At 34.4% G+C, this 24,047-nt stretch overlaps 1 protein-coding gene across 5 annotated transcripts in view; it reads left to right on the top strand.

The window, feature by feature from the left end:
* Positions 1 to 24,047, top strand: part of LOC100876010 (furin-like protease 1) — a 394,431-nt gene that overhangs the window by 305,167 nt on the left and 65,217 nt on the right. For all 5 annotated transcript variants that reach the window (XM_076534810.1, XM_076534809.1, XM_076534808.1 and 2 more), the window contains 4 exons: positions 7,097 to 7,318; positions 7,756 to 7,884; positions 12,401 to 12,566; positions 12,951 to 13,123. In XM_076534810.1, the coding sequence (XP_076390925.1) occupies positions 7,097 to 7,318; positions 7,756 to 7,884; positions 12,401 to 12,566; positions 12,951 to 13,123 (690 nt within the window). The remainder of the gene's footprint in view (positions 1 to 7,096; positions 7,319 to 7,755; positions 7,885 to 12,400; positions 12,567 to 12,950; positions 13,124 to 24,047) is intronic.

Here is a 24,047-nt window from a genome sequence, read left to right as displayed (position 1 = left end):
CAAGTTCCTGTAGAATTTAATTGTCTAATGGTGAATGTGTTTCGACGAGCTTCTACATACCGTCTGTGAAATGATAATAAGCTTCGGATGCTTCGACGAGATTAATGACGGAGTTATACATCTTCGTATACATACGTGGTAATATTAGTTTAAATTGAGAACAAGGTTGTACTAATTTTTGGTTGAGTAAACGAGGTCAAATTTTAATCTATATTTATAGATTACGTATTAAATGTAAATACGGTTAGTCACTTCACATAGCAATCTTGGTAACATAGTAAGATAGCCACAGTAATATTAATTAAATAGTAACTTTGGTTAAATACAAATGTTCTCATAGCATTCGTAGTTAAATAGTAAACTATCCACAGTAATTTTGATCATACAGTAATCTTCACATAGCAATCTTCATAAAATAGCAATGCATCCAAAGTAACATTGATCTGGCAACAGCAATCTTGATTAGATAGTATTCGACACATAGTAACTTTGGTTAAATACAAATGTACTCGTAGCATTCGTAGTTAAATGGTAAACTATCCACAGTAATTTTGATCAAACAGTAACCGTACCATAGCAATCTTCATAAAATAGCAATGCATCCAAAGTAACATTGATCTGGCAACAGCAATCTTGATTAGATAGTATTCGACACGTAGTAACTTTGGTTAAATACAAATGTACTCATAGCATTCGTAGTTAAATAGTTAACTATCCACAGTAATTTTGGTCATACAGTAACCTTCACATAGCAATCTTCATAAAATAGCAATGCATCCAAAGTAATATTGATCTGGCAAGAACAACCTTGATTAGATGGTATTTGACACATAGTAACTTTGGTTAAATACAAATGTACTCATAGCATTCGTGGTTAAATAGTAAGCTATCCACAGTAATTTTGATCAAACAGTAACCGTACCATAGCAATCTTCATAAAATAGCAATGCATCCAAAGTAGCATTGATCTGGCAACAGCAATCTTGATTAGATAGTATTTAACACATAGTAACTTTGGTTAAATACAAATGTACTCATAGCATTCGTGGTTAAATAGTAAGCTATCCACAGTAATTTTGATCAAACAGTAACCGTACCATAGCAATCTTCATAAAATAGCAATGCATCCAAAGTAACATTGATCTGACAACAGCAATCTTGTTAGATAGTATTCGACACATGGTAACTTTGATTAAATACAAATGTACTCATAGTATTCGTAGTTAAATAGTAATCTTACCTGTCCTGGAGAATTTGGGGCATGTCGGTAATTTCAGGAATTTGGGGAATTGTGGAATTGGAAGAATTTGAGAATATAGGAATCCGAGGAATTTGGGGAATTTGGGGAATTATGAATTTCTGAAATTTAGAAGTTTGGAACCTAAAGTATTTGTAAATTTGGGAATTGTTAAATATACAAATTTGCATAATTAGGTACTTGAATATTTGAAAATTTGAAGAGGTGAAAATTTAGTAATTTGAATACTTGAAAATTTGTAATTTGAAATCTGAAACCTGAAACTTGAAACCTGAAACTTGAAACCTGAAACTTGAAACCTGAAACTTGAAACCTGAAACTTGAAACCTGAAACTTGAAAGCTGAAACTTGAAACCTAAAACTTGAAACCTCAAACCTGAAACCTGAAACTTGACTCCTGGTACTTGAAACCTGAAACCTGAAACCTGACACCTGGTACTTGAGACCTGAAACCTGAAACTTGAAACCTGAAACCTGAAACTTGAAACTTAAAACTTGAAACCTGAAACCTGAAACTTGACTCCTGATACTTGAAACCTGAAACCTGAAACCTGACACCTGGTACTTGAGACCTGAAACTTGAAACCTGAAACTTGAAACTTGAAACCTGAAACCTGAAACTTGACACCTGGTACTTGAAACCTGAAACCTGACACCTGGTACTTGAAACCTGAAACCTGAAACCTGAAATATACTCATAGTAATTGCACTTAAATAGTAATCTACCTATCTTGATCGAACACTAACCTTTCCACAGTAATCCTGATGACATATATTGTTATAAACTACTTCAGCAATTAATTACAGAATTTTGTAATGAAAAATGAATTTTTAATTGAATATTAAGTATTGAAAAAATTTTGCAACGAAGTCATAGCGATTTGACCCACTGTTCAGAGATTAAAGAGCGATGTACTTTGTTCTACCACTGATAAGGATAATCGTCAGTAATCGAGCGTCTTTCGATGAGAATTTCATATCCACCGTAAACTATTTGCACGATGCCAAGTTTCCAACGTGTTTTCGAAGTTTCGCTCTGGAGAGTTTGAAGAGTTGTCGCTTCTGCTTCACTCCGTTAATTGCAAATTCAGCAATCACTGCTCACACATGACTTTCCAGATCGCATAACCCGACACGAAGCAGTCCCTAATGAATCTGATTTAGTGCTATGCCATCCAAATCGAAACGGACGATTAATAGATGTTCCACGTATTGTAATTAAGCACATTCCTTTACATTGCAATATTTTATTTTTATTTTTATGGACTTTTTATTTCATGTTGAATTTTTATATTATTTAAGAAAAATTTATCTTCGTATGTTTTTTTCATTTTTTAATATTTTTGGTATTTTATTATTTTCATTTTTTATTTTTGTTCAAACTTCATTTTGTGGAAAATTTATTTACAACTTTAAATTGTAATATTATTTTATAATATAATATAATATTATTTTACAATATAATGTTAAAATTAATTATTTTAATAACATAATATTAATTGTACAATTATTTACAATTGTGTGTAAGTTATTATAAATTAACATAATGCATCAATTAATATATTTAAATTAATATAGTAAGTTATAGTAATTGTAGTAAATGACATATTTAAAAAATATATGATATAAAATCTTACTAAAAAAATCAACAGTGATCTTGTAAGATAAAAAGTCACATACATAAAAATATCAAACCATGCAAATGACAAGTAACACAATAATTACAATAAATTTAACAAACGTCAGGAAAAAGTTACTAAAAATAACGGAGATCAATGCTAAAATATAAAAATGAATATACACATGTGCAGATACATAATAAAAAAAAATATAAAAACAAGAAAATAGTTTTTGCCGGTGACAGTATTTGAACTCGTGCCCCTCTAATTGATGGAGCTGTCATTCAACCACCTCGGCTATGAAGTCTATCTACACACAAATTTAGTAATCTATCATTTCCCTCCATCATTTCCCTTTATTTCCACAAATACATATCTTCATAAATAATTAGTATTCACACAAGCGATCCAATACACTTTACCTTACATTCGCTGCATTTATTTATTCTACATTCACCAAAAATTTAATCAAAATCACTTGACACTATTATCACTCTGACACCATTACAAGTTCCACAAAAATATAACACAATGTACTCTACGCAAGTCCATAAAACACAACACCTCTAATTTAATCGAAACAACAAATCCACAAGACCTCGAAAAGCGAAGGTCATAATTCAAAGCGCAAACAGCACTCCGCAAGAAGGAAAGTAAAAAAGAAAACAGATTTTTTCCGACTCGAAAAAACGAAACGTAAGTTGTCACACGAAAAGAAACAGTAAGAAGCTTGCAGGTAGCAGCTGTTGCTAACTTTTCGTATTTATCATTACGCCCCGCCATATATCTCCTCTTCCATGTATCGCCGCGCCGGCCAACAAACTTGTGCATCAAGTAATCCACGGATGATGAATACTTCTTAATAATAATAAAAAAAAGGAAGGACTCGCGAAATCTATGAAGCTTTCATTTTTTATCCCGCCTCTGACAAATTGCTGGGGTTGGAAGTTTTTCGAATTTTCAACGACTGTTCATCGTGTAGAGACACGTAGTGCACGAACGTTTACCACTAGGTGTCTAGGGACATACAGAGAGCTGTTTGTCACTTCTTTTTATACGGGAGCTTACGGAGACTGTGAACTCAGGAGAGACATTTATTTTTCTTTTCTAATTTAATTTGGGTAATTTTGTTGGTTCTTTTTTGGTAGCTTTTTATTTGTTTGTGAACTGAAGATGCAATTTATTGTTTATTTCTAGTTTGAGAATGTTGAAGGCGAGGAGATCAGTGGACGAATAAAGTGTCGTAATTAATTATGTACAAAACAGAAAAACTATTTTTATTCAAGAATGATTACAAAATAACAGTCAAAATTACGTGAGGAAAATAATATTATAGAACAAAATTGAATCGAAACATGCGAATACAAGAAGGAATAATTAATAATGATTAATACCGTTAGATGGAGACAAATGTAAAAGTTAATTCGTGTATCGCTTTTATCTCCAATAGAAGATTGGGGTTTTTTTAATGAATTTCAGTGCAATTTTGGTTTACGTAGAGAGACACTCCTTACAGTTTGTTACACTTTATTTGTGACACTCTCACATTTTTAGTATTTTACACAAGGGAAATTTGACTACTTTATAGCTCGCTTTATGAGACCCAATTTTTAAAACGTTGCAAATAGGAAGATGTGAAAAAGTAAAATGGAAAAATGGCAAATTGAGAATTTGGAAAATTAGGAAATTGAAAGATTGAGAAATTGGGAATTTTAGGAAAAATGGGAATATTGGTAATGTTAGGAAAACTGAAAAAATTGGAAATTTGGGAAAATTAAGAAAATTGGGAAAATTGGGAATATTGGTAATAGTAGGAAAATTGGAAAAATTGCAAAAATTGGGAAAATTGGGAATATTGAGAAAATTGGAAAGTGGAAAATTGAGTAATATTGAAATTTTTAATTTTGCAAGTTGGAAAATTGGGAAATAGGTAAATTGGAAAATTAAAAATTTAGGAAATTCAGAAATTGAAATATTGAAAAATTAGAAAATTGGGAAAATGGGAGATTGGAAAATATGGAAAGTGGGAAATTGAGTAATTTTTAAATTTTGAATTTTGAAAGGTTGAAAATTGGGTAATTGAGAAATTGAAAAAAAGGGAATTTGGGAAATTAGAAAATTTAGAAAACTAGGGAATTGAGAAATGGGGAAATTAGGAATTTGGAATAATGGGAAATTGAGAAATTGGAATTTTGAGAATTTGGGAATTGGAATAATTGGAAATTTGATAAATGGGAATTTTGAGAATTTGGAATTTTAAGAATTTGGAATTTTGAAAATTTGGAATTTTGAGAATTTGGAATTTTGAGAATTTGGAATTTTGAGAGTTTGGAATTTTGAGAATTTGAAAATTTGAGAATTTGGAATTTTGAGAATTTGGGGATTTGAATAATTGGAAATTTGAGAAATTGGAATTTCGAGAATTTGGAATTTTAAGAATTTGGAATTTTGAAAATTTGGAATTTTGAAAATTTGGAATTTAGAGAATTTGGAATTTTGAGTATTTGGAAATTTCAGAAATTGGAATTTTGAGAATTTAGAAATTTGAGAAATTGGAATTTTGAGAATTTAGAAATTTGAGAAATTGGAATTTTGAGAATTGAGAAATTTGAGAAATTGGAATTTCGAGAATTTGGAATTTTGAGAATTTGAAATTTTGAGAATTTGAAATTTTGAGAATTTGGAATTTTGAGAGTTTGGAATTTTGAGAATTTGAAAATTTGGGAATTTGGAATTTTGAGAATTTGGGAATTTGAATAATTGGACATTTGAATTTCCAATTGGAATTTTGAGATATTAGGAAATTGAGAAATTATAAAATATGGAAAGTGGAAAATTTAGTAATGTTAAAATTTTGAATTTTGCAAGTTGAAAAATTGTAAAATTGGAAATTTGGGAAATTGAAAGCTTCATTCTTATTCTCTGTCAACCACAAATAACATAAATTAGTATCCCTATATCGAAAGAGATCTCAGTCTTCTGTATAATATCACAGGGCCCCACATGCTAACCACATACCTGGCACCTGGTCTTTGAACAACGTAGTTTGCTTTAAATTCCTGCAAATTCATGCAACTCCGTTTAGTTTCAACAAAATTAAGAGATCTAAGCGATTAATTGCTCCCTGCTACTACAACTCTCGAGTCTCGATAAATATTATTTCAACGACTAGAGACAGAGCCGGGCTGGCTTCCTCGTCGAAATACATTGTCTGTTGGAAATGGTTAAACTGTGAAAGGCAAATTGTGTACTGTGCAAAGCAACTAGCCGCAATTCTGAAACGACACGTATCCACTTCGTTAACAGTCACTAGTTAGTTACATCGAAAGTTACTATGATTAAGGTGTTAAATGTTTTTCTTCCTGATTTTGGGGCTGCGTTTCGTGACTTTTGCAATGGTTGGAGGCAAAGGTTTATTTTGGAGAACATGGCAATTTCAGAATTGTGAGAATTTGGGAAGATTTTGGGAATTTGGGGAATTAAGAGAATTTGGGAAATTTAGTAATTTAGACATTTGGTAGTTTACTGTGAGATTTTTAAGTTTTAGAAATTTGGAAATTTTTGAGTTTCTGAGATTTGGAAGTTTAGAACTTTTCAGATTTGCAATTTTGGGAATTTCTCAATTTAGAAATTTGCAAATTTGAGAATTTTTAATTATAAAAATTTTCAAAATTAGGTATTTGAATATTTGAAAATTTGGAGACGTGGAAATTTAGTAATTTAAGTACTTAAAAACTTGAAACCTGAAACTTGATACCTGATACCTAAAACCTGAAACCTAATACCTGATCTCTGAAACATGAAATCTCATACCTGCAATCTGATACATGTAACCTGACACCTGAAACTTGATACCTGATACTTGAAACTTGAAACCTGAAACTTGAAACCTGAACCTTGAAACCTGAGACTTGAAACCTGAAACTTGAAACCTGAAACCTGAAACTTGAAATCTGAAACTTGAAATCTGAAACTTGAAACCTGAAACTTGAAACCTGAAACCTGAAACTTGAAATCTGAGACTTGAAATCTGAGACTTGAAATCTGAAACTTGAAACCTGAAACTTGAAACCCAAAACCTGAAACTTGAATCTAAATTTCTGAAGTAATTAATATGTCTGCTCAGCAACATATCAATACCTCTCCCTAAATAAAAATTCTAATAACCCCAATGATCAAATTACAAAGATATTAACATAAAAATATTTGTTTGTTACAGATAGTAGATAACTGGTATCACATGGTGCACTCATCTGTGGTGAAGAGGTCAGCGGAACCACACGTAGAGGTACACGAGAGGTTAATACAAGATCGAAGAGTACGTCGAGCAGAGCAGCAACGGGTGAAATCACGATCGAAACGGGACCTGATAATCAAACGTGGTCCGTCCAATCTAAGAACTATTTTGAACGACGAGATGTGGCCTCAGATGTGGTACTTGGTTGGTTGACTTCAATTATTCTTACACACTTGCTTCTGTTACTATTATTGACGAAAATGTAATTTAGTACTGCAATGTGATCTCGTAGATTCATTTTACAATCGAAGTTCCGTGGCAAAATATTCTGTCTAACAACATTGTTACATTCTTTGTATCTTATTGTTAACTTATAAATAATTTATCATTTATTATAACTTTTAAATTATCATTTATTTCGAATGGTAAAATTTAATCATGACATTGATAACATATGATAGTGTTTCATAATATAATTTTGTGTTGTATTCAAGTAGCTAGATTTAATTGAGCTTATTTAGTTCCCAAATTTTCAAATAAATTTTGAAACATTTTGTTCCCAAATTTTTTACAAGTAAATTGTTAGCGGATGAAGTTCGAGGGATTTTTATTAAAATACAGGTATCGATCATTCGTTTCAGAATAGGGGGAAGGGTTTGGATATGAACGTGCAGGAAGCCTGGGCCGAAGGAATTACAGGACACGGAGTCGTGGTCACGATCCTCGATGATGGATTGGAGAAAAATCATCCGGATCTTTATATGAATTACGTAAGTTCCTCTATTTACTATCCTAAACTAATAGAAACCAATCACGGGTAACCTTCTGGGTAAATATACACAGCGCTTCTTTCATACATTTATTTTAACTACCTCCTCTGCAGTCTCAAAAATAAATATAGCTTGCGAGGTTCGATAAGAGAATATTTATAAAACTCGCGTATTTCATTTTTGAAGAAGAGATATTTACAATCAGATTTTTGTAATGATTGGGATATTGGAAAAAATTGTAATGAGCTACATATGACGCACTGAAGTTACGAATGACGCACTAAAGATACATATGACACACTCAGGATACAAATGACACACTCAAGCCACACATGACGCACTCAAGCTACATATGACACACTCAAGCTACATAGGACATATTCAAGCTCCATATGACACACTCAAGCTACATATGACACGCTCCAGCTACATATGGCACACTTAAGTTACCATTGACGCACTCAAGCTTTAGATGACGTACTCAAGTTACATATGATGCACTCAAACTGCAAATGACGCACTCAAGCTACATATGACGCATTCAAATTACGAATGACGCGCACAAACTGCAAATGACGCACTCAAGCTACATATGACACACTCAAGTTACATATGACTCACTTAAGCTACATATGACACACTCAAGCTACATATGACACACTCCTGCTACATATGATACACTTAAGTTACGATTGACGCACTCAAGCTTTAGATGACGTACTCAAGTTACATATGACGCACTTAAACTGCAAATGACGCACTCAAGCTACATATGACGCACTCAAATTACGAATGACGCACACAAACTGCAAACGACGCACTCAAGCTACATATGACACACTCAAGCTAAATAGGACACACTCAAGTTACATATGACACACTCCAACTACATATGACACACTTAAGTTACGATTGACGCACTCAAGCTTTAGATGACGTACTCAAGTTACATATGACGCACTCAAGCTACATATGACGCACTCAAATTACGAATGACGCACTCAAGCTACATATGACACACTCAAGCTACATAGAACACACTCAAATTACAAATGACGCACCCAAGTTGCAAATGACTCACTCAACCCACATACGCACGCTTCAAACGTGACAAATCTTACTCGAATTTTGAATACGCTTCAATTTGGAGTTTAAGTCCAATTATAATTTGCACGGTCAAGGATTGCCGAATACAAAATTGACATAACACTTCAATTTTTCTTCTCTGTTTTAATATTGCAGCTGTGATCAGTTAGTTCCGACTGACGCACCTGATAAATCATAAGGCAAGGGGTTAAGAAATAAGTGTATTTTCGTCGCAGCGTCAACAATATTAAGTGACGATTAAACGACGCGAATCATTAGATTCCCAACGAGTGATAAGTGGACTGTATCTAAGAAATGAATTTCACTTCGAACGATCAGACTTGTTACTTGATACTTGAAACTTGATACTTGAAACTTGATACTTGAAACTTGAAACTTGAAACTTGAAACTTGATACATAAAACCTGATACCTAATATCTGAAACTTGATAACTGAAACCTGATACCTTATACCTGAAACTTGATACTTGATACCTTATACCTGAAACTTGATACCTGATACCTAAAACTTGAAAGCTGATACCTGATCCCTGAAACGTGAAATCTAATATCCGCAATCTGATATATGTAATTTGATACCTGAAACTCGTTACCTGAAACTTGATACTTGAAACCCGGAACCTGATACTTGGAACTTGATACGTACTTTTATTTTGCTACACAACAGGAAATCATTAAAGTATCGCTGGAAACTTGTACCAAGGTCTAATCCTCTCGCTGTAAAACGTATTTTGAGATTCAACAAATATGAGACAATTTTGTTTATTAAATTTTTTATTGTTCTACGTTAAACGTTCGATCAGACCTTTAATTAATATCCAGTGAACTAGTTTTGCAATTACTGAGTACAAGTTGGACACGATTCGACAGAGTTCCTTTAGAATATTGATTTCATACTGGATTCGAATGTAATTGCTTTTTCCTCGAGGCAGTTTACCGAAGAACGTTCAAAAGTTCTGGCTTCGATACTGTGACTTCGGAAACTTAGTTGTATGACACTCTTTTTACAGACAAATATTTCGCCAAGTTTTTATCGTGCGATACCGAATTAATTTCATATTCCTTTCGGGGATATGGAAATCTGGGAATTTCGATAGTTCGCAGTTGCAGAGGCAAAAATTGAGAAATTTTGAAAATTTTAAAATTTGAAAGCTGTAATTTAGAAAGTTAAGAAGGTGGGGCTTTGGAAAAGTGGAAATTTGGAAAATTAGGAAAATGGGAAATTGGTAGTTCAGAAAATAGGGAATTGGGAAATTAGAAAATCAGAAAAATGAAAAATGTGGAAAATCAGAAATCTAGAAAACAGATAATTTAAAAAACTAGAAAACTACAGATCCAGTGAGAAAGTGGAAAATATCAGACTGGAAATTACATTCTAAAATCTACAACCACAATCGACCTAACATTTACGAGGACTTGCAAACTATATCAATATCCGTTCCCCGAAAATCTCGATCGCGAGCAAACCGGAATGGAGATAAATCGAAGTGACAAAATGGAGTCGCGGAGTGTCGGAACGTTGCCAAAAATTGAACTGGCACTGAAACTCCGTCGAAATGTACGAAGCCAGTCTTTTTCTAATTCGAGTTTCCATCGTGCGATATCGTTGAACGAAAAATGATTCGAAGCAACGGTTACTTTACGGGTTTCTCGTATGTTTCGAAGACAGCAATCGTAAAGAACACTGACGAGTTATGGACGGTATCGATATGAAAATTGTTCGAGTTTGCAGCGGAATTCCGTGAAAATTGAACGGCTGGTCTAGAACCACGGGAGAAGCGTGTGTGTACAGGGGGTTGAATATATGGACGGGGGTTAATAAGGCAACCGCAGAGAAATGTGTATCGAGCACTATAATCTCGCTGTAGATACGGACGTTGATGATCAGACACACTCTGTGGATAGCGATACCGATCTAAACGAGATACGCTGCTCGAATTACCGATGTCAATTGGAAATGCGTTTTAGGAAACGAATTTTGTATGAAATTCCAAATTAGGTACTCTAGTGGAGATTTAATGCAATTTGAAGTGAGTAGTTCTTAATTGAAATGGATGTGGTGTAACATATGTGATGTTTGTAACATATGTACATATGATAGTGACACGTTTAAGGGATGCTTTGGGGTTCTCTGTCATTAACAATCACTATTATCTTTGTGATGTATGATTTTGTAGTAGTGAAATATCACACATGTTTTACTGTTACATATGTGTACGTATGTGTGATATATCACTATTATCATATGTGTAACACATTGTGTTTTTTAATAAAATTTATATTGCAGGTCGTATGTGATATTAGTATACATCATATGTGTAACACAATACATTTTTTAATAAAATTTATATAGTGTGTATGACATTACTATACGTCACACATGTAACACAATACATTTTCTAATAAAATTTATATTGTGCATATGACACTATTGTACATCACATATGTAACACAATACATTTTCTAATAAAATTTATATTGTGCATATGACACTATTATACATCACATATGTAACACAATACATTTTTTAACAAAATTTATATAGTGTGTATGACACTATCATACATCACATATGTAACACAATATATTTTTAAATAAAATTTATATAGTGTGTATGACACTATTATACGTCACATATGTAACACAATACATTTTTTAACAAAATTTATATAGTGTGTATGACACTACTATACGTCACATATGTAACACAATACATTTTCTAATAAAATTTATATTGTGCATATGACACTATTATATATCACATATGTAACACAATACATTTTTTAACAAAATTTATGTAGTGTGTATGACACTACTATACATCACATATGTAACACAATATATTTTTAAATAAAATTTATATAGTGTGTATGACACTATTATACGTCACATATGTAACACAATACATTTTTTAACAAAATTTATATAGTGTGTATGACACTACTATACGTCACATATGTAACACAATACATTTTCTAATAAAATTTATATTGTGCATATGACACTATTATATATCACATATGTAACACAATATATTTTTTAACAAAATTTATATAGTGTGTATGACACTACTATACGCCACATATGTAACACAATATATTTTTAAATAAAATTTATATAGTGTGTATGACACTACTATACGTCACATATGTAACAATACATTATTTAACAAAATTTATATAGTGCATATGACACAATTATACATCACATATGAAACAATAAATTTTTAAATAATATTTACACTATATCTACATATGAAAAAATCATTCTAAAAATAACTCGTCAATACAAAAACCAGAAGACTAAAGACTAATTCAGAAACTGTTACATCGAATGAACGTAAACGAAGTGCCTGTTAAACAGACATTCGTTAAATGAACACTAATAAAAAAGAAGTACATTGTTTCAGGATCCACAAGCCAGTTACGATGTTAATAATCACGATGAAGATCCCATGCCGAGGTACGACGTGTTGGACAGTAATCGACATGGCACCAGGTGTGCAGGCGAAGTGGCTGCAACTGCTAACAATTCCATTTGCGCTGTGGGGGTCGCATTTGGCGCCGGTGTTGGTGGTAAGTCTATTGAAAAATTTAACCGGAAAAATTGTCTATCAGAGTCTCTGTTTAACGGTTAACTGCAAAATAACTAGACTTGTCGGATACATTCTATCGGTTTATTCTTTCAAATTTTGACATTGGAATCGAAATTTGTTTCAACATTTTGCCACGTCACATATATCTATCACATACATTTATTACATATATCTATCAAACTTATGAGTTTATTTAGTTGAGAATACTTGTATTGACTGATTGAAACTGTGAATGATGAATGTAACAAAGTTAAGTTGTTAAATTATTAATAGTTATGGAAGCTGTGTTATTTGTGATTTGATTAAACTAAATTGGTAAAAGTCAGTGGCAAAAATAAAGTTTAATTTATTTTGTGTTGTATAGGAGTGAGAATGTTGGATGGCGATGTAACAGATGCTGTTGAGGCGAGATCGTTGAGTCTCAATCCGCAGCACATCGATATTTATAGTGCCTCCTGGGGACCAGATGATGATGGGAAAACCGTCGATGGTCCTGGTGAACTTGCAACTAGAGCATTCATCGAAGGAATCACAAAGGTAAGTGGCAAATCCACTGTTCAGAAATTTATGAATCTTGGAATATAGAAAATTTGAAATGCTTCTTAGATTATTTGGGAGATTGAAAATTGGAAAATTAGGAAATTGAGAAATTGGGAAATTGGGAAATTGGGAAATTGGGAAATTGGTAAATTGGTAAATTGGTAAATTGGTAGATTGATAAATTGGTAGATTGGTAAATTGGTAAATTGGTAAATTGGTAAATTGGTAAATTGGTAAATTGGTAAATTGGCAAACTGGTAAATTGGCAAATTGGTAAATTGGCAAACTGGTAAATTGGCAAATTGGTAAATTGGTAAATTGGTAAATTGGTAAATTGGTAAATTGGTAAATTGGTAAATTGGTAAATTGGTAAATTGGTAATTTGGGAAGTGGGAAATTTAGAAAATGGGGAATTTGGAATATGGGAAATTTGCAAAATGTGGAAATTGGGAAATTTGGGAAATAGGAAATGGGAAATTTGGGAAATGGGGAAATTGGAAAATGAGAACCTTGGAAAATTGGGAAATTGGAAAATTAGTAATTTGGGAAATAAGGGAATTGTGAAATTGGGAAATTGGGAAATTGGTAAATTGGGAAATGGGAAATTTAGGAAATGGGAAATTTGGGAAATGGAAAATATGGGGAATGGGAAATTTGGGAAATGGGAAATTTGGTAAATGGGGACGTTTGGAGATTAGGAAATTTGGAAAATGGGGAAATTGGGAAATTTGGGAAATAGGAAATGGGAAATTTGGGAAATGGGGAAATTGGAGAATGAGAACCTTGGTAAATTGGGAAATTGAGAAATTGGAAAATTGGTAACTTGGGAAATTGGAAAATTGGAAAATTAGTAATTTGGGAAATTGGGAAATTGGACAATTGGTAATGTGGGAAATTGGGAAATTGGAAAATTGGAAAGTTGAGAAATTTGAAAATCTAGAAAATTGAAAGCTGGAAATTTGAAAAAGTAGAAATCTATATATGGACCATTAAAAATATAAAATCACTAAAAACATAAAAATTTCATAACCCAAAAATGAACACACTCAAAATCTCAAAACTCTAACAATTAAAAAAGTTTGTAAATCAGACCTATCCATCCTAATTCATATTTTATAACAAAATAAGCTATCAGATCACGAAAGAGGTATAAACCTCTTTAAAAGTTCTCGAGTTAGTGCCAGTCTTTAAAGCTTCGAAAGCACAAATTTCATAGGATGTTAATCTCGAAACTTTGGTTCTTAAGATTAAGGTTTAAAGTTACTCGACTTTATACCTCGGTAGGCCATATCGAACGGTGCTCACCCGTTTCATATCATTTTTACGAAGTAAACTGTTACTACCAACCTTGGAGATACGAATAACCACTCAGCGAGGACATTCTAGCGAAACTTCATCTCCGTTTACTTCAACCGTTTTAACTTCAAAGCGGCTGCGTGCACAATTTACTTTTCACCAAGGTAGTCGCATTCAAATCTACGGAATGAAAAACCGTCATGTTTATACATTCTCTGTAACATAAAATTAGAACTTTTGTCGTTTCTATGCTAATTCTCTACACGGTCTCCAGTTTTCTTCTATTCTTTCTTCCGCTATATTACCGAACGGTTTCACGGAGTACAAAAATCCTTAAACTGGAAGGTAACTGAATTCTTAAGTTCTTAGATATTTTATGACTGTATTATAGACTTTCAAGTTTATATAATTTCCAAAGAATATTTTTTTACTAGATTCTTTTTAGTGGCTATATTCACAAATGTCTATAACTCCAAATTTCAACATTTCAAAGTCCTAATATACTAATATTCTTACGTCACCAAATTTTTAAATCCCAAAATTCCTATGTCTCAAAGTTCTCTAGATTATAAAATTTCTATATTCTAAAATCTCTATGTAATTCCTTATATTCTAAAATTCCCTAGATCTCAAAATTCCCTATAACCGAAGTCTCTTCTGTTCCCAAATCCCTATATCCAAAAATTCTCTATAATCCAAAATTCCCTAGATCTCAAAACGCCCTACATCCCAAAATTTCCTATAACTCAAAATTCCCTAGATTCAAAAATTCACTATATCCCAAAGTTCCATAAATACCAAAATTCCCTAGATTCAAAAATTCCTTATATTCCAAAATTCCATTGATCCCAAAATTCACTAGAGCCTAAAATTCCCTAGATCCAAAAATTCACTATATCCCAAAGTTCCATAGATCCCAAAATTCACTAGAGCCTAAAATTCCCTAGATCCAAAAAATTCTAATACCTCAAAATTCCCTACGTCCCAAAATTCCTTATAACCCAAAATTCCCTAGATCTTAAAATTCCCTATATCCCATAATTCCTTATAACCCAAAATTCCCTGGATCTAAAAATTTCCTATATCCAAAAAACTCTGATACCCGAAAATTCCCTAGATCCAAAAATTCCTTATAACCAAAAATTCCCTAGATCTCATAATTCCTTATAACCCAAAATTCCCTAGATCTAAAAATTCCCTATATCCCAAAAACTCTGATACCCCAAAATTCCTTATAACCCAAAATTCCCTAGATCGAAAAATTCTGTTACCCCAAAATTTCCTGTACTCCAAAAATTGTAATGCCCCAAAATTTCTTATATCCCAAAATTCCCTATAGCCCAAAATTCTAACGTTCCAAAATCCCTATATCCTTACATTTCTATTCAATATCCCCAGACCTCCATATATTAAAATTTCCGTACTCCAATATCCCTATACCTCCAAATTCTTGCATCGGAAATCCCTAGACCTCCTCTTACCAATATCCCTGTACTCCTATATCACTATTAGCAATTTATTTCTAGTCCACCATTCGTCCTGCGCTTCCCTTCTCCTCCGATGCTTACGGCACGTTTTCAGGAGTAAAGTTTCACTGCATATAAAATCGGATCCCTTCCTCTCACGTTCCATTCGACTCAGCGAGAAAACGAACAATTCTTCGGTTCGTCTGTAATACAAGAAAAGTCTCGTCTAACCGTCGTGATAGCATCTGCAGGCCCGTTTCCCGGAATGAAATTCCTAGAAATGTATCACCTAAAAGCGTTCCCCGGATCTTTCTGCGGGACAACAATGGAAACGCAGCTACCTTATTGTTGTCCCGATTTGTGTGTCTGTCTACTTGTGTGTGTATGTGTACAAAGATGGCCCGCGAGCAAGTTTCTCTTCGATTACGTTTGTCACAGGAAGACGAGGCATGTTTATCTCGATCTGACAACAAATTTCAACATGTCAACCAGCCTTCGGTTGCAACCGATCTCTTCTATCGACGATAACAGCGGCGGGCTCCATTGAAATAACAGACTGCAGGATATACATTCAATTTGTACATTTTAGGATCTTTGTGTTTGTGCGCCATTCTTTTGCTTCAATGTTACTGGATTTCTGGTTGTTATTTTTGCGCACTTTTATGTTTGTGTATTTTCAAGTTTTTGGGGAATGAGGTTCCCGGGGAGGTGGATGTTTGTATTTGTAGATTTGTGAAGTATTGAAATATTTATATTTCTGAAGAAAGAGGTAGTTGAATTCTTGGAGGTTGCAGTTTGCACATTTTTTAATTTAGGTGTTTCTTCGTCTTCTTTATTTTTTGAATTCATGTGGAAGTAGGTCATTGGGTAGTTAGATTCCTATGGTGCTAAATGTCTACGTGTATCTCTAAATCTCTGTACATCCATATCCACATCTATATACCTCTATCTCTGTATTCACATCAATATACCTCTATCTCTATATTCACATCTATACACCTCTATCTCTATATCCACATCAATATACCTTTATCTCTATATCCACATCTCTATAACTCCATCTCTATATCCACATCAATATACCTCTATCTCTATATCCACATCTCTATAACTCCATCTCTATATCCACATCCATACACCTCTATCTCTATATCCACATCTATACACCTCTATCTCTATATCCACATCAATATACCTTTATCTCTATATCCACATCTCTATAACTCCATCTCTATATCCACATCAATATACCTCTATCTCTATATCCACATCTCTATAACTCCATCTCTATATCCACATCCATACACCTCTATCTCTATATCCACATCAATATATCTCTATCTCTATATCCACATCTATACACGTCTATCTCTATATCCACATCAATATACCTCTATCTCTATATCCATATCTCTATAACTCTATCTCTATGTCCACATCTATATACCTCTATCTCTATATCCACAACTACACCTCTATACGTTCATAAATCTCTATGTCCCCAAATCTCTAAGTTCCCCAATCTCTATATCACCAAATTCTTACGTTCTCAAAATTCTATATCCCCAAATCTCAATGTTTCTCAAACCCTATGTCACCAAATCCTTATGCTCCCCAATCTCTGTGTCACCAAATCCTCGCGTTCCAAAAATTTTATATCCCGAAATTCCACGTTCTCCAATCTCCATGTCACCAAATCCTAGCGTTCCTAATCTTCTGGATCCCCAATTCCTTGCGTCCGGAAGTTCCTATGTCCCTATATCTCCACGTCCCCAAACCCATGCCTTCCTTAATCTCTATGTCACCAAATCCGTACGTCCCCAAATCCCTGCATCCCCAAATCCCTACATCCCCAAACCTCTGCGTCTCCAAATCCCTATGTCCCCAAATCTCTGAATCCCCAAATCCTTTCATCCCCAAATCCTTACATCCCCAAATCCCCAAATCCCCACATCCCCAAATCCCCACATTCCCAAATCCCCACATCCCCAAATCCCCACATCCCCAAATCCCCACATCCCCAAATCCCCACATCCCCAAATCCCCACATCCCCAAATCCCCACATCTCCAAATCCTCACATCCCCAAATCCTCACATCCCCAAATCCCCACATCCCCAAATCCCCACATCTCCAAATCCTCACATCCCCAAATCCTCACATCCCCAAATCTCTACCTTCCTAAATCCCCACATCCCCAAATCCTCACATTCCCAAATCCCCACATCCCCAAATCCTCACATCCCCAAATCTCTACCTTCCTAAATCCCCACATCCCCAAATCCTCACATTCCCAAATCCCCACATCTCCAAATCCTCACATCCCCAAATCCTCACATCCCCAAATCCTCACATCCCCAAATCCTCACATCCCCAAATCCTCACATCCCCAAATCCTCACATCCCCAAATCCTCACATCCCCAAATCTCTACCTTCCTAAATCCCCACATCCCCAAATCCTCACATTCCCAAATCCCCACATCTCCAAATCCTCACATCCCCAAATCCTCACATCCCCAAATCCTCACATCCCCAAATCCTCACATCCCCAAATCTCTACCTTCCTAAATCCCCACATCCCCAAATCCGTACGTGTCCACCTCTCCACATCCTAAACTACCTACATTCCCATACCTGTGTCTCCAAGTTCTCCCCAAATACTTCTATCTCCATATCCCTACGTCCTCAAGTCCCCACATTCCTCACTCCACAAATCCACACATCCCAAAATCTTTAAATGCCTAATATCTCCAAATGCTAAATCCCAATATCCTCACCCGTAACAATAATGTTAAAATAATTCTACTCGAAATTACATTTGATCTTCCGAACTACGACTTTATGGCTGTTCCTGATAATCGTAGTATTAATAATAGTTCCACGAACAGTTGCGAGGACTCGTTAGGATACGTTATATGATAGTCGCCGAAGTAAATCGATAGAGTAACGAGAATTTCACGCTGTCATAACATTCTAATGGGTAGTATAAAAGGACGATATAAGTCTAGTGGTCATTTCAGGTACGCTGAACTATGAATAAGTATTTTACGCTAAAAGCACCTCTTGTGCTAGAAAATGTTTTACTTAAATATTGCAGCATCCTCTTTGTCCGCTAGTACGTTTGCCTCCGCGAAAAGTATTCTGCTCTCACGTTTATATCGCAACGTGTTCTATGTTTTGTATTTTACGAATATACTTAAGCGCGTTCAGAAATGTGGCTAGTAAATTCTCGATGTATCGAGCGCACCGATGCCAACTCACAAATTGGCGCGCGGCTGACGTGAAGAGCCACGGCTCCGATTGGTCAGAATAGAAAAATGGCCTCACGTATTTTCGGCGGAACAATTGGCTCTCGCGGTCACGCAATTAGGCGAAAAACAATGAAAGTCGACAAACGTCTCTCGAGTGAGCGAGATAGCGCGAATTGCGTTCAGCTGTTGTTATTGTCATTATTATTCTTATGCGCCTGTATGTAACGCTGGAAGTGTTCACGGTGGGGAAAGAGCTCCTTTTACTTTGGGTCCTCACGCGCCAACTCATGGGTTGACATCCGTACATAAATTATTACGCCTAAATTGAAAATTAACGCGTACCAAAAATACGAGAAAAATTGACAATATTTGAACTGCGATTGCGTTACGAGTGCGTCATAGCTCACGCGCCAACTCGTGGGACATCCGTACGTAAATTATTACGTCTAAATTGAAAATTCACGCGTACCAAAAATACGAGAAAAATTGACAATATTTGAACTGCGAGTGCGTCACGAGTGCGTCATAGCTCAACTCGTGAGTTGCCATCGTTACGTTTCTCGTAGGACACTTCTTACTGGATCCGAACGTCTGTTTCAATTGTGTCCTTTGAATAATACCCTCCTGCTTCGGAAAGTCGCTGAAAGAAACTTGACGAATAACTCGTTTAATGATATTCGAGTATCCAGGAAGCTTCTTGCCCGCCATTTTCTTACCGACTCGACGATATCGCTCGCCGCTGTTCTCCTGAAATATGAATTTATCTTTTCAGCATAATTATCGTTACTCCCGAATTTATAGTAGCCGAGCTCGGTGTAACATTAACCGTCAAATATTCATAAAGACAACTTCCAACGGCAATAATTAGCGGACTGTAGTTGAAAAGTTTCAAAGGATCGTTCAGTGATTTATGGTTAAATGTAACGAAGTGAACCCACGTTCATTTGTACAAACATGGCAGAAATTGTAGTTGTGAATGTCTTGGGATAAGAAATATTGATTATGTATTTTATTTTGAGACAATTTTACATTTGTGATTTTTCAAGTTCGTATTTAAATGTTGTTTATATTGAAAAGTTTCTAGGATAGCAAAACATAGACTTGCATGTCACTAAGCACTTAAGGACTCAAATTTCCAAATACTTAGATTTGTATACCTCCTAATTTTTATAGTTGCGAATACATATGTCCACAAATTCCTACGACCCCGAATTCCTAGGTGTCCAAATTCCTACGTCTTTAAATCCCTATATCCCCAAATATCTACGTCTCCAAATTCCAGTGTCCCTAAGATCTTATGTCCCCAAACTTCCATATCCTCAAATCTCCACGTTCCCAAATCTTCACGTCTCCGAATCTCCACGTTCCCAAATCTCCACATCCTCAAATCTCCACGTCTCCAAATTCCTACGTTTCTAAAATCCCATATCCCCAAATTCCTACGTCCACAAATCCCTATACCCTCAAATCTCCACGTCCCCAAATCTCCACGTCTCCAAATCTCCACGTCCCCAAATCTCCACATCCTCAAATTTCCACGTCTCCAAATTCCTACGTTCCTAAAATCCCATATCCCCAAATTCCTACGTCCACAAATCCCTATACCCTCAAATCCCTATAACCTCAAATCTCCACGTCCCCAAATCTCCACGTCCCCAAATCTCCACGCCCCCAAATCTCCACGTCCCCAAATCTCCACGCCCCCAAATTCCTACATTCCTAAAATCCCATATCCCCAAATTCCTACGTCCACAAATCCCTATACCCTCAAATCTCCACGTCCCCAAATCTCCACGTCCCCAAATCTCCACGCCCCCAAATCTCCACGTCCCCAAATCTCCACGCCCCCAAATCTCCACGTCCCCAAATCTCCACGTCCCCAAATCTCCACGTCCCCATATCTTCACATCCTCAAATTTCCACGTCCCCAAATTCCTACGTCCCTAAAATCCCATATCCCCAAATTCCTACGTCCACAAATCCCTATACCCTCAAATCTCCACGTCCCTAAATCTCTATGTCCACAAAACCCTGCGTCCCTAAAACCCTATAGCCCCAAATCTGTTTACCTCCAATTCTCTACGTCTCCAAATCCCCATATCCCCAAATTCACACGTCTCTAAATCCCCACGCCCCAAAGTCTCCACATCCCCAAATCCCCATACCTTGAAATCTCCATATTTGCAAACGCATAGATTCCCTGTCACTCCGCATTCAGAAATGTAAATAATCCTCTGCGCGAATTTGATTAACTGTAGTGGCAGCGAATCAAAATTCCCCATTGTCTATTGATACACAAGTGATATCCGTTGCATTGTCGTATCGCTTCCAACTAAGTTAAAGGAGGTCATCCTGTCTATGTACTTGCAAGTATAAGTGCATTGCATTTAACGCACCAAGTTAACTAATCCAATAATTTCAAGGATGGTCCTTTGATCAACGTAGCTGTAATGGTACCGAAAGTGGCATAACTTGGTATCTACCTGCATAAACGGAGAGGCGTTCAAATTTAACGTCATGTGACGCTATTCGTTGTAAATTGTCGGTGCTAGTTTTTGAAGACAATTTCTTGTCTCAATTCAATGTTTCTGATCACATTTTCTTATGGTTGTTACTTCTTTCTAATTTCTTTTATGATAGAAAGTTTGAGTTTCTAAATTAACCAGATATTCGGATTTTTTAATTTTTATTTTCAGTTTTTTTCAAATATTCAGGTTTTTTAGTTTTCGAATATTGAAATAATTTTGTTTACAAATTTTTCAACTTACAATTTTTAAAATTATGTTCAGTTTTATTCAAATTTTTCTAAATATTCAAGATTTTTAGTTTCCAAATATTGAAATAATTTTGTTTACAAATTTTTCGACTTACAATTTTTAAAATTATGTTCAGTTTTATTAAAATTTTTCTAAATATTCAAGATTTTTAGTTTTCAAATATTGAAATAATTTTGTTTACAAATTTTTCGACTTACAATTTTTAAAATTATGTTCAGTTTTATTAAAATTTTTCTAAATATTCAAGATTTTTAGTTTTCAAATATTGAAATAATTTTGTTTACAAATTTTTCGACTTACAATTTTTTAAATTATGTTCAGTTTTATTCAAATTTTTCTAAATATTCAAGATTTTTAGTTTCCAAATATTGAAATAATTTTGTTTACAAATTTTTCGACTTACAATTTTTTAAATTATGTTCAGTTTTATTAAAATTTTTCTAAATATTCAAGATTTTTAGTTTTCAAATATTGAAATAATTTTGTTTACAAATTTTTCGACTTACAATTTTTTAAATTATGTTCAGTTTTATTAAAATTTTTCTAAATATTCAAGATTTTTAGTTTTTGAATATTGAAATGACCTCATTTGCAAATTTGTCAACTTGCAGCTTTTAAATTCTGATATTTCGAAATTTACATGTTTGCAGATTTTTAAATTAAGAAGTTTCAGTGTTCGAAATTGTCCAAGTTACAAAATTGGTACACCGGAAATTTCAGAATGATACATAAACTTGAAGATTCAAGAATGTGAAAACAGAGTTCACTCTAAATGTTGAGGGTCTCAAGGGATCAATCTTCCACTTCGAAAGCTGCAAATGACAAAAACTTACATTACTCTATTCACTAATCTCTTCTCTCATTTGACCGAATTCACTCACCTAACTACTGTACTATACCTAACGATCTCACTGTGTTCACTTTGATGCCCAGGGTTGGAAGATCAATCTTCAACTTCTGAATCTGCAACATAACAAAAGTGTATGGTAGTGTAACTAATCTCTTCTCTCATTTGATCAAATCCAGCTAAGTTAACAATTAATGTAGTATATTTAGTTTAACAGTATTGATTTCATTATGTTCACTTTGATGTTCAAGGTTGAAACATAGGATCAGTCTTAAACTTGTGAATTTGCAGTGTAACGAAAAGTTAGGCTACTTTACTGTCTTCTAAAATTGACCAGATTTACTTAAACTAGTTACTTCACTCAATTACAGAACTATACTCAATCTGGCAATATTCACTTTGATGTTCAAGATTGAAACAGCATAGGGTCAATCTTAAACTTGTGAATCTGCAGTGTAACGAAAAGTTAGGCTACTTTACTGTCTTCTAAAATTGACCAGATTCACTTAACCTAGCTACTTCATTCAATTACAGAACTATACTTAATCTGGCAATATTCACTTTGATGTTCAAGGTTGAAACATAGGATCAGTCTTAAACTTGTGAACTTGCAGTGTAACGAAAAGTTAGGCTACTTTACTGTCTTCTAAATTGACCAGATTCACTTAGCCTAGCTACTTCACTCAATTACAGAACTATACTTAATCTGGCAACATTCACTTTGATGTTCAAGGTTGAAACACTAAGGGAACAATCTTTTAGTTCCAAAATTGCAATATGAGGAAAATATGCAATATTATACTCACTAATGTCTTCTCTCATTTGACCATGTTCAGTTACCTAATCTAACAATATTGATCTCATTAAGTTTAGTTTGATGTCCAAGGTTGAAACTGTGAATGAGATCAATCTTCCAGCCAAGTTACAATATGAAAAAAGTCCACATTACTATACCTACTGATCTCTTTTCTCTATTCAACCAAAATAGCCTACCCTAACAACTACTATACCTAACCTAACAATATTGATTTCATCAAATTCAGTTTGATGTCTAAGTTCGAAACTGTGAATGAGATCAATCTTCCACATTTCAAGTTGTAATATGAAAAAAGTCCACATTACTATATCCACTGATCTCTTCCTCTATTCAATCAAATGAACCAACCCTAACGACTGTTATACCTAGCCTAACAATATTGATCTCATCAAATTTAGTTTCATCAAATTCACATTGATATCCAGGGTCTCAATGTTGAATGACCAATCACCCTCTTTCAAATTTGT

Source organism: Megachile rotundata, chromosome 8 (assembly GCF_050947335.1).
Source record: "Megachile rotundata isolate GNS110a chromosome 8, iyMegRotu1, whole genome shotgun sequence".
NCBI lineage: Eukaryota > Metazoa > Arthropoda > Insecta > Hymenoptera > Megachilidae > Megachile > Megachile rotundata.
This window is presented reverse-complemented; position numbering and strand designations above follow the sequence as displayed.